This window comes from Bos grunniens, chromosome 7 (assembly GCF_055505025.1).
Source record: "Bos grunniens cultivar Pamir isolate PY7600 chromosome 7, Bosgru_T2T1.0, whole genome shotgun sequence".
Taxonomy (NCBI): Eukaryota; Metazoa; Chordata; class Mammalia; order Artiodactyla; family Bovidae; genus Bos; species Bos grunniens.
In genome coordinates, this window is record NC_141171.1 from 5,942,584 (window position 1) to 5,954,897 (window position 12,314).

The window sequence follows — 12,314 nt, forward strand, 5'->3', positions numbered from 1 at the left end:
TGAAAGGGGACTTCCGGGGCCTTATGACAAGGTTGGGGCCAGCTCTTTGGGGGACTGGTAGGCCCAGAGTGGGTTCCCCTTCTGTCCTGAGACCCTTGGGGAATGCCTAAGAACTGGGTCTCCAGGCCAAACGTATGGAAAACTCCAGAAATCCAGGCCTAGGGGTCCCCCTGGGAGAAGCTGCAGAGCCTCAGGCCCCATCTTCAGCCTCCTAGACAAAGGAAGAAATCTCAAAAAGTGCTGACAGGAATCAGCAGGTCAGGCCGTAGGTGTGGGTCCTGAGCCAGCCTCAGTCGTACAAGGCCACCCTTTCTGGCAGATCTGCCTCCCAGGCTGACATCTGAGAAGTCAAGGGCCACAGGGGGCGCTCGGGGTGTGGGCATCTGAAGGCACCTGGTGCCTGAGTCTCCATGTTATGGGGACGGTGTGTTCGGGGGCAGCATCGCGGAAGGGCTGGCACGGCCCTGCTGTGTGACCGCTGTCACACCGCTGTCACCGTGGCCAGGACCCTTCACTGAGTGATCAGGAATGGGCGTGGCCTCTCCCAGCCTCAGGGGGTCCACATCCAGAGGCTCAGAGTCAGAAAGTCCCTGCCCCAGGGCTGGTGGAGCCAGCGTGAGGCAGGGGCACTTTGGGAGGCCATAGAAAAGACATCAGGGTTCACTAGAGGCAGGAGAGCAGCCTGTGCAAAGGCACGAGGTGTGGGAAGGCAGAGTGTGGTGTTTGCGGGGAGCAGAGTAAGGAGGGCCCCAAAGGCAGGAGGAGTGGGTGGAGGCTAGCTGAGGGGCCTAAGCTGAGGAGACCATGGAGAGGCCATGGGACCCCACCCACACCATGGACAGCGCAGGCAGGAGATGGCACCCAGCCCCCTGGGGCCAGGGAGGTGTGGGTGAGCCTTGGGGAAGGACAGGCTGAAGGACAAGACCTGCCCAGGCCCCGTGGCCTTTGAAGCTGAACTCCTGCCATCTACTCAGTCACCAACAGCTGGTGACACCACGCGCCTCCCCAGGGCCAGGCCAACCCCTGAGACTAGCGATTCCAAGCTGGTCTGAGAGCCTCCAGGGACTTGGCCCTCCCTGGCATGACCACGGTCAAACCTGCCTTTCCTAAGCACCTGCTTTATGACCACTGCTGAAGAACTGAACACTGCTGCAGAGACACCCAGAGCTGGGCCCCACCGCTGGGCAGCTGAGCCTAGAACCTTCCACCCAGCAGACCCCTGGTGGCCCAGGACCAAGCAGTCTGACTCAGGCTGCCATCTCCATGGTGATACCCTGGGACAGGCAACCCCTGCAGCCTGCTGTCTCCCTCACTCCACAGCCCGACCCCTCACCACCACTCCAGCAATCAGCTCCAACACTCTGGCTCCCGTTCAAGGGAGGGGGCTAGAAGTGGCATTCCCCTGGCCCTGTGCCCTGGTGCTCAGGGCCTTGAACCTTCTGCCTGGAGCCCGAATGCCCCCTACCTCCCTGGGGTCAGCCCCAAACCCAGCCCAGCTGGTGGCCAGGACTGGCCAAGGAATCTGCTGCCCGAGGGCACTGGGGTTGGGCTTTCCTTGGCGCTCCACACGCCGCCTTCTGAGCCAAGGCGGGAGGCCAGGCCACCTGTTTCCACGATGGTGGGTGGGCATGTTGCCCTGCTCGCTGATGTCCTGGGCATGGAGCCCACCACAGCTCCATCCTTGGCAGCATGGACCGTTCTTCCGGCGGGGATGGGGGAGGGTGTCCTGGTCCTTGGGGACACTGTGATGCGGGTGAGGCCGAGGGGAGGGTCCAGGCAGGTCTTGACTCTGAGCAAGATGGCCACGCAGGCCCAACAGAGGATCCAGCTGGTTCTGGGGCCCCAGTGTCTGGAGGCCCCTCTTGGCTCCTCTTGGTGACGATGGGACGACTCTCAGGGACTCTGTCCTCTGGTGCCGAGGCACGCCGAGCAAAGACGCAAGGTCGGGTAGGAAAGATCCTTTTATTGGGGTGGACACGGAGCACGCACTAGTCCATGATAAAATGACTTAAGAGAAAGATCCAGAAGGGCTGACTTCTCCCCCTTACTCGAGCTCAGAGCAAGGTCTGGGCACAGAATAGGTCCCGGTGGAACTCGAGACAAGGCAAAGTCTTTAAGGCCCGGACCGGGAGGTGGGCGCTGGGAGAAGGGCCCCCACCCTTGCCGGCCGGCCGCAGTGGGGTCCCGGCTCTGGACCCTTGTAGACACGCTCCAGTTTTCCAGAGGAGAACTGGGGGGCAAGAGGAGGAAGGGGAGGGGACAGGGGGAGGTGAGTAACAACGTTTTTGTTTTTGTTTTAAAGCGTCTACCAACATCACACTACTGGGTCTGGCGTCCCCTGTAACCATCGCTTGGTGCGTTTTACAGCATAAATAAAAACTCAAGGAAAATAAATACATTGGCTCCTATGAGGTTGGAAGTGGTGTGGAAGGGGTATGGGCGGGCCGGCGAAGGGGTGGGGCGGGGTCGCTTACACAAGGCAGGTGGGCAAGGAGCAGACAAGATGGGAGGCGCCTGAGGGGGGCGTGAGTCTTAAGTGTCCTCGTGCATGTCCGGGCTGTCGGTCCGCGCGACCTTGCGGGGCGGCGCCGAGCTCTCGCCCTCTAGCTCCACTTGCTCCTGGTCTCTCTTCTTGGCGGCATTCTGGGGGGCAGGGGAGCAGAGCGGCCGTGAGCTTCCCCATGGGGGAGTGCCTAAAGTCTGAGGCTGCTTCTGCAGCTCCAGGGCTCCAGTGCCTCCCTGAGCTGGGCCTGGGCTGATCCAGGGCCCCTGGCCGGGCAGACCCTTCTGTCCCCTGAACCTGCCCTGCCGAGCCACTGGGGACCCCAGCCTATGACAGGCGCATCATGGAGTCACCACGACGTCTCAGTGAACCCCCACGTGGCCCATTTCTCAGACAGAGATGCCACCTGCTGTGCCGGAGGGTGAAGGGCACTCAAGAGCCGCCTGGGGAGGCCCCCGAATTGCCATAGAAAGGGAAAGTGTGCTGACTTGGGAAAAGTTCCTTCCCTCGCTTGTGCGGAGCAAGGCTTGTGGAGCCCGGGGGCTGGGGTGTTCCGAGCAGTCACTGCATCATGGGGTCCCCGTCAACCTAGCCCAGAGCAGGTCACTGTCCAGTGGTCAGCATTAGAGGAAATAAGACCACCTGACCATGTGGCAAAACTACACAGGCAGATTTTCAAGACAGCAAAAAAAATCCTGTCCGAAAGATGGCCCTTTGTGGGGAAGATGACTTTTCACCTCAGCTACACACCCCAGTGGGGCCTGAATTTCTTAATCACGTGAGCCTTTCATCATTGAATGAAGATTAAGTAACAGCACCCACGTCCACCTGCCACCGGGGCCGTGCTCCCCACACCCTCTGGGGAGCCAGGCCTCTCAGCACAGCTTACCAAGCCCCTGCCTGTCCCCAGGCACCAGAGCCCCATGGCCTCGGAACAGCCCTTCTCTCCTCTAGAGCATTCTTCCCTCTCCTGGATCATCTGGCAAACTCCTACCCAGCCCGCGCGGCCCAACCTGAACACTCAGTCCCCTAGCCACCAGCGCTCTTCCCCAACTCAGCCCCCGTTGGGCACTGCGTCCCTCCCCGAGGCCCAGCACCCACCCCCACGCGCTTTACCTTTTTGTCCCATTGCTGATGTAGGTAGCGCAAAAGAATGTTTGTTTTCTCTGTCACGATGACTGAGGAGGAAAGACAAAGCTGTAGGGAGAAGCTGGCCACCCCAGCTGGCACCGCCTTCCCTTACATGGCCTCTGGACTGTCTGGGTGGACTCTCTGGGACTCAAGTCACACGCCCAACCCAGGAGCAGATTCCCAGAAGCCAAAAAGCCCCCAACCTGAGCACTGCCACTAGCAGCAGCCTGAGCCAGCTGCCGCGACGGGGTCCCGGCCTCCCAGGTGGAGTCTGAAGCGAGCTCAGATTCCACCCTCGGGCAGGGAACAAGCCCCGGCCTGCCATCTCCTATTTGCCCAGACAGACCAGGAGCACAGATCCACGTGACCGAGCCCCAGTGACTGCAGAGTGAGCAGAGAAAGGTCCGGGGTTCTTTTTCACAGTTAAAAGAACACACCAGGACCACAACAAATAACCATGAGATCCCCCTGTTCTGCGGGCTCCAAGCCTCTCCCTGCAGGTTCCTCTTCCAGACACTCACTCCCCAGGCTGCCCACCTGGAGGGAGCCAGGTGGGGCCCATCTGACTCGATGGGGTCAGACTGTAGATGCCGGTGGGGAGATCAGGAGGGTCCCAGGGCAAGGCAGGCTTCCGGCTGCTCCCAAGGGCTGGGAGTGGCCCAGCTTCCTACAGTCCCCTCTTGTACCACCCCATGGCCTTTCCCCTCACCAGCCGGGATGGCACAGGACAGCAGCCACTTACTCTGTTCAGACGGGTACTCCCTAGTGGGCAGGTAGACTGAGGGACGTCGGTTCTGCAAGAGGGGTGGGAAGGCATGGGTTAGGAGAGTGGGCGGGTCTTCGGTCTCCACACACCTCAACTTGGCACCCTCACTCCCAGGCAGATTAAAAGACATGCAACGATTTCGAGTGGGGCTGGGCTTGAAGCTTGGTCTCTGTTCCAGACAAGACTCTGACCCTCGGGCTGCACGTCATCCCGACCCTTTCCCTCGAGGCAGCTTATGGCCTACGTACTCACCGAGGCTTTGCACACAGAGTCGGCATGAAATCTACTAAAATTGCTTTTGTTGTAGACAGGCAGTCCTTTCAGAAAATCTGCCTGGAAGACAGGAAGATGGTGAGTGAGAAACCGGGTGGCAGGCTGGGCTGCCCCCAGAGCACCCGGGGCAGGGCGGGCTACCAGACAGCTTCCGCTTCCTTCTTTCTGTCCCATTGGTCACGTTTTCTAGAACTCGCCCTTGGGCTGGCTACCTGATGTGTCTACTCTTAGGAGCAAACAACCCCGGGGTTAGGGCTCGTTCTCCCATGAGAGTGAAAGTGTTAGCTGCTCAGTCGTGGCTGACTCTTTTGCGACCGCATGGACTGTAGCCTGCCAGGCTCCTCTGTCCATGGAATTCTCCAGACAAGAATATTGGAGTGGGTAGCCATTTCCTTCTCTGGGGGACCACCAGCCCAGGGGTTGAACCCAGGTCTCTTGCACTGCAGGCAGATTCTTTACCATCTGAGTTAACTAGGAATGCCCAGTCCTCACACCAGCCCCATCACTGTGCGACCCCATGGACTATACAGTCCACAGAATTCTCCAGGCCAGAATACTGGAGTGGGTAGCCCTTCCCTTCTCCAGGGAATCTTCCCAACTCAGGGATCAAACCCAGGTTTCTCGCATTGCAGGTGGATTCTTTACCATCTGATCTACAAGGGAAGCCCAAGAATACTGGAGTGGGTAGCCTATCCCTTCTCCAGCAGATCTTCCCGACCCAGGAATCGAACCAGGGTCTCCTGCATTGCAGGCGGATTCTTTACCAACTGAGCTATCAGGGAAGTCCAAGAGGTGTGGGGAAATTGAGGCTCAAAAAGGAACAGACACTTATGTCAAGTCAGGAGTGAGCAGCAGGGTGGGGAACTGGTCCCAGGCCATCCAACTGCAGACCTGCCTTCTGTGCTTGTTGGAGATAAAACTCCTGGTCTCATCTCCATTTAGGCATCTCTGATAGAGTCCTGGGATGGAGAGAGACTTGTCTGCCCTAAGACACCCCGTGACAATGCATGGAGCTGGGGGAGCAGGAGCCTGGGCGAAGGGGAAAGGGCAGCTGGGACTCAGAGGCTGCATGCACACAGGACCCAGACAGAGCCCAGGGTCAACCCAGCTTCCAAGTCTTGTGAAAACTCAGAAACCTAAGTTTCAGTCTGTCAGTGCTAGCTTTTTAAACCTGGTTGAACTCTTTTCTTTGTTACGACCAGTGCATTTCTCAAGAAAATGCACTGGTCATAACAAACACCCTCTTCCAACAACACAAGAGAAGACGCTATACGTGGACATCACCAGATGGTCAACACCGAAATCAGATTGATTATGTTCTTTGCAGCCAAAGATGGAGAAGCTCTATACAGTCAGCAAAAACAAGACCAGGAGCTGACTGTGGCTCAGACCATGAACTTCTTATTGCCAAATTCGACTTAAATTGAAGAAAGTAGGGAAAACCACTAGACCATTCAGGTATGACCTAAATCAAATCCCTTATGATTATACAGTGGAAGTGAGAAATAGATTTAAGGGCCTAGATCTGATAGATAGAGTGCCTGATGAACTATGGATGGAGGTTCGTGACATTGTACAGGAGACAGGGATCAAGACCATCCCCATGGAAAAGAAATGCAAAAAAGCAAAATGGCTGTCTGGGCAGGCCTTACAAATAGCTGTGAAAGGAAGAGAAGCGAAAAGCAAAGGAGCAGAGGAAAGATACAAGCATCTGAATGCAGAGTTTCAAAGAATAGCAAGAAGAGATAAGAAAGCCTTCTTCAGTGATCAATGCAAAGAAATAGAGGAAAACAACAGAATGGGAAAGACTAGAGATCTCTTCAAGAAAATTAGAGATACCAAGGGAACATTTCATGCAAAGGTGGGCTCGATAAAGGACAGAAATGGTATGGACCTAACAGAAGCAGAAGATATTAAGAAGAGGGGGCAAGAATACACAGAAGAACTGTAGAAAAAAGATCTTCACGACCCAGATAATCACGATGGTGTGATCACTGACCTAGAGCCAGACATCCTGGAATGTGAAGTCAAGTGGGCATTAGAAAGCATCACTATGAACAAAGCTAATGGAGGTGATAGAATTCCAGTTGAGCTATTCCAAATCCTGAAAGATGATGCTGTGAAAGTGCTGCACTCAATATGCCAGCAAATTTGGAAAACTCAGCAGTGGCCACAGGACTGGAAAAAGTCAGTTTTCATTCCAATCCCAAAGAAAGGCAATGCCAAAGAATGCTCAAACTACCGCACAATTGCACTCATCTCACACGCTAGTAAAGTAATGCTCAAAATTCTCCAAGCCAGGCTTCAGCAATATGTGAACTGTGAACTTCCTGATGTGCAAGCTGGTTTTAGAAAAGGCAGAGGAACCAGAGATCAAGTTGCCAACATCCGCTGGATCATGGAAAAAGCAAGAGAGTTCCAGAAAAACATCTATTTCTGCTTTATTGACTATGCCAAAGCCTTTGACTGTGTGGATCACAATAAACTGTGGAGAATTCTGAAAGAGATGGGAATACCAGACCACCTGATCTGCCTCTTGAGAAATTTGTATGCAGGTCAGGAAGCAACAGTGAGAACTGGACATGGAACAATAGACTGGTTCCAAATAGGAAAAGGAGGATGTCAAGGCTGTATATTGTCACCCTGCTTATTTAACCTATATGCAGAGTACATCATGAGAAACGCTGGACTGAAAGAAACACAAGCTGGAATCAAGATTGCCGGGAGAAATATCAATAATCTCAGATATGCAGATGACACTACCCTTATGGCAGAAAGTGAAGAGGAACTCAAAGCCTCTTGATGAAAGTGAAAGAGGAGAGCGAAAAAGTTGGCTTAAAGCTCAACACTCAGAAAACGAAGATCATGGCATCCGGTCTCATCACTTCATGGGAAATAGATGGGGAAACAGTGGAAACAGTGTCAGACTTTATTGTGGGGGGCTCAAAAATCACTGCAGATGGTGACTGCAGCCATGAGATTAAAAGATGCTTACTCCTTGGAAGGAAAGTTATGACCAACCTAGATAGCATATTCAAAAGCAGAGACATTACTTTGCCAACAAAGGTTCGTCTAGTCAAGGCTATGGTTTTTCCTATGGTCATGTATGGATGTGAGAGTTGGACTGTGAAGAAGGCTGAGCGCCGAAGAATTGATGCTTTTGAACTGTGGTGTTGGAGAAGACTCTTGAGAGTCCCTTGGACTGCAAGGAGATCCAACCAGTCCATTCTGAAGATCAGCCCTGGGATTTCTTTGGAAGGAATGATGCTAAAGCTGAAACTCCAGTACTTTGGCCACCTCATGCGAAGAGTTGACTCATTGAAAAAGACTCTGATGCTGGGAGGGATTGGGGGCAAGAGGAGAAGGGGACGACACAGGATGAGATGGGTGGATGGCATCACCGATTCGATGGACGTGAGTCTGGGTGAACTCCGGGAGTTGGTGATGGACAGGGAGGCCTGGTGTGCTGCAATTCATGGGGCCGCAAAGAGTCGGACACGACTGAGTGACTGATCTGATCTGATCTGAGCTCTTCGTCAAACACTGTGGGGACGACAGTCAGTTCGGGAGCTGCTCCTGGGGTCCCCACATCCAAAGGCTGCTTTGTGAGGGAAGAATGCCTGGGGAGAGGGTGGGCAGAAGCCTAAAGGGAGCAGGTTGGCCATCCCTGCCCCCTCACACCCCACTGCCTGGGGCAAGGGCTCAGGCGCCAGAAGCTTTAGGTCTGCAAGGTGCCAGGGAGCCAGCAACGGCATTCACCCATGGCCCTGACTCGTGGAAAGTCCTTTTTCCCTGGCATGCTGGCACCAGCTGTGTGCTCCGGAAGGGGAAGACCCTGACTCTGGGTGGGGGTCAGGTCTCTGGCCACAAGATGTGAGGAACAAAGGCCAACAGAAGCTGTGTCCGCCTCAGAAAACCGAGGCACAAGAGCCTTGGGGAGGAACGACAGCTGAGAGCCTGGGGCAATGACTGACGTCCAGCAGAGCAGGACAGCAACACTGCCTTCAGGCCTGGAGGTGTACAGAGGGGGAGGACCAGGGCCCCCCCAAGCTGGAGGCACCCCCTCATACAGTCGAGGAAACTGAGGCAGAAAGCTCACATGACACTCGTCAGAGGTCCTCCAGCCCCAAAGGGAAACAAGAAGCTGGCTGAATCCAGGTCTGCCCAGTCTTGGAGGTAAGCTCCTGTTCCCGTGACGCCAGTGCCCCCACTTCCCCGCCTAAAAGCCGAGGCTCAGAGCCTGCAGGCCATGTGAACCTTCCCTCGGGTGTTCCGCTGCCGTGACTGTCTCCTGCGGGTTGCGCCCTCGGGGAAGCCGCCATTAGGGGATCCCCCATCCCCCTATGGGGCAGGCAGGAACAGGGTTTTTCACCTCGTGGGACCAACCTCTCCCTCTGCTGGGCCTAAGCAAGATGGCAGCGGGATGAGCCTCCTGCTCCCACCGAGGAGGCGGCCCTCATATCTGAGTGACCTACTGCCCCGAAGTCAGCCCAGAGCCCCTCACACGTGCCTTCCCTGTCCCAGGACCCCTGCCTCAGCTCAGTTCCAGACCATGGGATCTGCTTCATCCATCTGGCAGGCTTTTCTCGGGACCCAGCCATGTGGCGGGCCCCACGCCAGGCACGAGGGCACTGCGGGGAGTCACAGCAGTCCTACCCCCGGCCCCTGGGAACAGCCAGTGCATGGGGACACGGGTGTGGATCAAAGAGCGTGTGGTGAAAGCCGAGTGGCCACAAGGACAGGGCACCACGAGGTGCCACGTGAGGCCCATGACAGCAGCGGAGGGGGTGGGGAGGAGGCCCAGGCCCAGTGATGCAGGCCTCAGACCTGAAAGGAGAGGACGGGGTCCCCCTCCACAGCCCTGGCGGGGCTTAGCCCATGCCAGCCTGCTGCCACACTCCTCCCCAGCCTCAGCCACCCTCCACCAATGCCCCTCCGTTTTCCATGGGGGAACACCCACCAACCTCTCCAGCCAGCTCAAACCCCGCCTCCCCCTTACCTCTCCCCACACCTTGGGAGCCATGCTCACACCCACCCCAACGAGGCCATCTGTTTACACGCCCAGCTCCTTCATGGACTGTCCCCTCCCTGAGGCAGAGGGCAGGGTTGGCTCAACCCTGGGCCCCTGACAGGGATCACATGCGGCCGGGTGGCAGAGTGGTGAGAGGCTCCGGAGCCCCAGGCTTGCACTGAATGCTGGACGGGCCTCTCCCTGGCTGTGTGACCTGGGGCGGGTGAACTCCCAGCCTGGCTGTTCCTGCTGTGAACCAGGGTTGTTCTGAGCTCCAGTAAGACAATATGGAGAAATAGCTTTATCCAGAGCAGCCCTGAGGTGGTAGCATCAACTGAGCATTATTAGCAGCAGTGCGTCTGTGCTGAATAAATTAATGCAGACAGGATGACCTGTACTTCCTGTTAGCTGAGCAGGAAAATGAAGCCTCAGACACAGGGAGAAATCCTCACCTCAGCAAGACAAATCCCAGCTACAGCTGGGCCCAGAAGCTGTCCACTGCTTCAGCAAACACTCACTGAGTATCGGTGCGCCAGTCCCTGTGCAGGCAGCCTGCCAGTGACCCAACCAAAGCAAGATGAGGAAAAGAAATGGTGTGCAGAAAATAGAGACACGGGGGTCTCCTGCAGTCAGAAAGGGGCCCTCTGGCGGATGATATTCCTGGGAGGATGAGAATTCCAGGCAGAAGGAGTAACAGGCGCAAAGCCCCTGGGGTGGCAGGGACTTGGAATGTGAAGATGTGAAAACAAGCCCACAGTGGCTGGAGCTCATGGGGAGAGGGGTGAAGTGGGTACAGATGAGGCCACAGAGGTAAGCAGGGGGACTCTGGAGGCTGAGCGGGGAGGTGGGTTTCATTGGGGTGACAGCAGGAAGCTCCCGGAATGTTTTGTAAGCAAGATGGTGGTATTATCTGATTGACATATTTAAAAGCGCCCTCTGGTTCTTGGTGCATTACAGACTGCCAGTGGGGCAGGATGGAGGCAAGGAGACCAGGTAGGAGGCTGGCAGGCGTTCAGGCGGGAGGTGGCAGTGCCTGGACCAGGGTGGGGAGCCATGGATAGATTCAGAATTTGTTCTGGTGGCTGAGCCAACAGAACCCTCTTTAAGGACTGAACGCAGGCAATAAGGTTTGCAGCGAGCAATCGAAGATAACTCCCAGGCCTGGGGACCTACCTGCTAGGAACCAACTTACCACTTTCCCATACTCTTCCTGACAAGAAGTCATGACATCCTAAGGACTACACCTTTGAGTCCAGGGATAGTGCTATTTGATTTGCCCTGACAAAAGCTTCGACCACCTCTGTCAGCCCTGGGGATGCCAAATAGTGGGGGGAATGGAGGGGACTTCAGCCCAACTCTAAGGCTGGGTCCCACTTCACAGGTGAAAAGACTGAACCCCAGAGAACCACCAGACACAAACCCCAGGATGACTGAGTGGCCCAAGGGGGATTTTAACCTCCCAACTACACGCTGGCATCATCCCCACTTCAAGATGAGGAGACAGCTGGGAGAGAAAGTCACCATCCCCGAGTCACCCAGCTTATCTGCTGAGCGTTTACTGTCCCAAGCCCTTTAAGACGTCAGTTCCCTAAATTATCACAACCCGATGAGGTCTGGACTATTGCTACCCCCATTTAGCAGGGAAAGGGCCTGGTGATTGGAGAGATAAAGTTGCTCCCTCTTCCAGCTGGTCGGGGCCGGAATGTCGGGGGTGGGGTTAGGGCTCTGAGGGACCAGGGCAGTTCGCGATGTCGCACTTCCTTCCGCGACAAAGCCCCGCTTGTCACTATGTCAAGCCCCCTCCCCGCCTCGAGGCTCAGGCCGGCCTCCCAAACCCTCCCGAACTGAAAAGGCCCAGGCCCGGGGCGCGGAGTACTAGGCCTGAGTTCCAGGGTCTGGGGGACCCCATCCCCATCCACCAGGCGATTTCCGGGGGGACCCGCGACCCGGAAATGAATGAGTTGTCAGGGCCTGGAAGCCTAAAAAAGGTCAGGGGTCGAAGATGGAGCCAGGGTGGGGTAAGCAGGAAGCTCACAGCAGGGTCCGGGGGGATCGAAGGTCACAGGTCAGATGGAGGGGCGGGGCCGGGCCCGAGGGGGCCGGGTAGGGCGGTGAGGGGCCTCAGGGATTACTGGAAATGGGTGGGCCCGCGGCGCCATTTTGTCGAGCGGAGGGGGAATACGGCCCTGCCGGCCACTCTCACCATCTTCTGTTTCTTCCGTCACCGCCTCAGCCACCGCCTCAGCCGCCGCCACCGCCACCACAGCCGCCTTCTTAGCCGCCGCCGCACAGTAACTTCCAGCCACTGCGCAGCCTAAGCTGATGGTGCGACCGCCCTTCCATCATTGGTCTGCCCTCTGGCTCCGCCTCCAAGTTACGCGGCCTTTGCGCCCCCCATTGGCCAGATCCGGCCATACCACTCGCCCATTGGTCGTCACGCCTCCTCCTTCGTGGTCAAGTTACGTTGAGAGAGCAAAACCCCGCCCGAGACTTGCAAGCTGAGAGCGGTGAAATCGGAAATGGGTGGAGGCCGGGTCCCCAAAGCCCCTTGGGATTTGTAGTCCGCAATACCTGGAGGTCCCGCCGCTCTCTAACATTTGCTACGCTTTTTCATATGGTGGTTCATGGGG

General features: G+C 56.4%; 1 protein-coding gene across 2 annotated transcripts; it reads right to left on the bottom strand.

Annotated features, from left to right (window-relative positions):
- Positions 1 to 1,943: 1,943 nt before the first annotated feature.
- On the bottom strand, positions 1,944 to 12,000 carry DDA1 (DET1 and DDB1 associated 1). 2 transcript variants are annotated; one of them, XM_086408549.1, is made up of 5 exons: positions 11,888 to 12,000; positions 4,653 to 4,733; positions 4,377 to 4,428; positions 3,620 to 3,681; positions 1,944 to 2,643 (listed from the first exon to the last, which is right to left on the bottom strand). In XM_086408549.1, exons 1-5 carry the CDS (start codon positions 11,888 to 11,890, stop codon positions 2,533 to 2,535), a joined length of 309 nt encoding a protein of 102 aa, XP_086264675.1. In that variant the 5' UTR covers positions 11,891 to 12,000; the 3' UTR covers positions 1,944 to 2,532. The 2 variants fall into 2 exon arrangements, with proteins under 2 accessions (XP_086264675.1, XP_086264676.1); XM_086408550.1 differs by lacking the exon at positions 4,653 to 4,733.
- Positions 12,001 to 12,314: the final 314 nt, after the last annotated feature.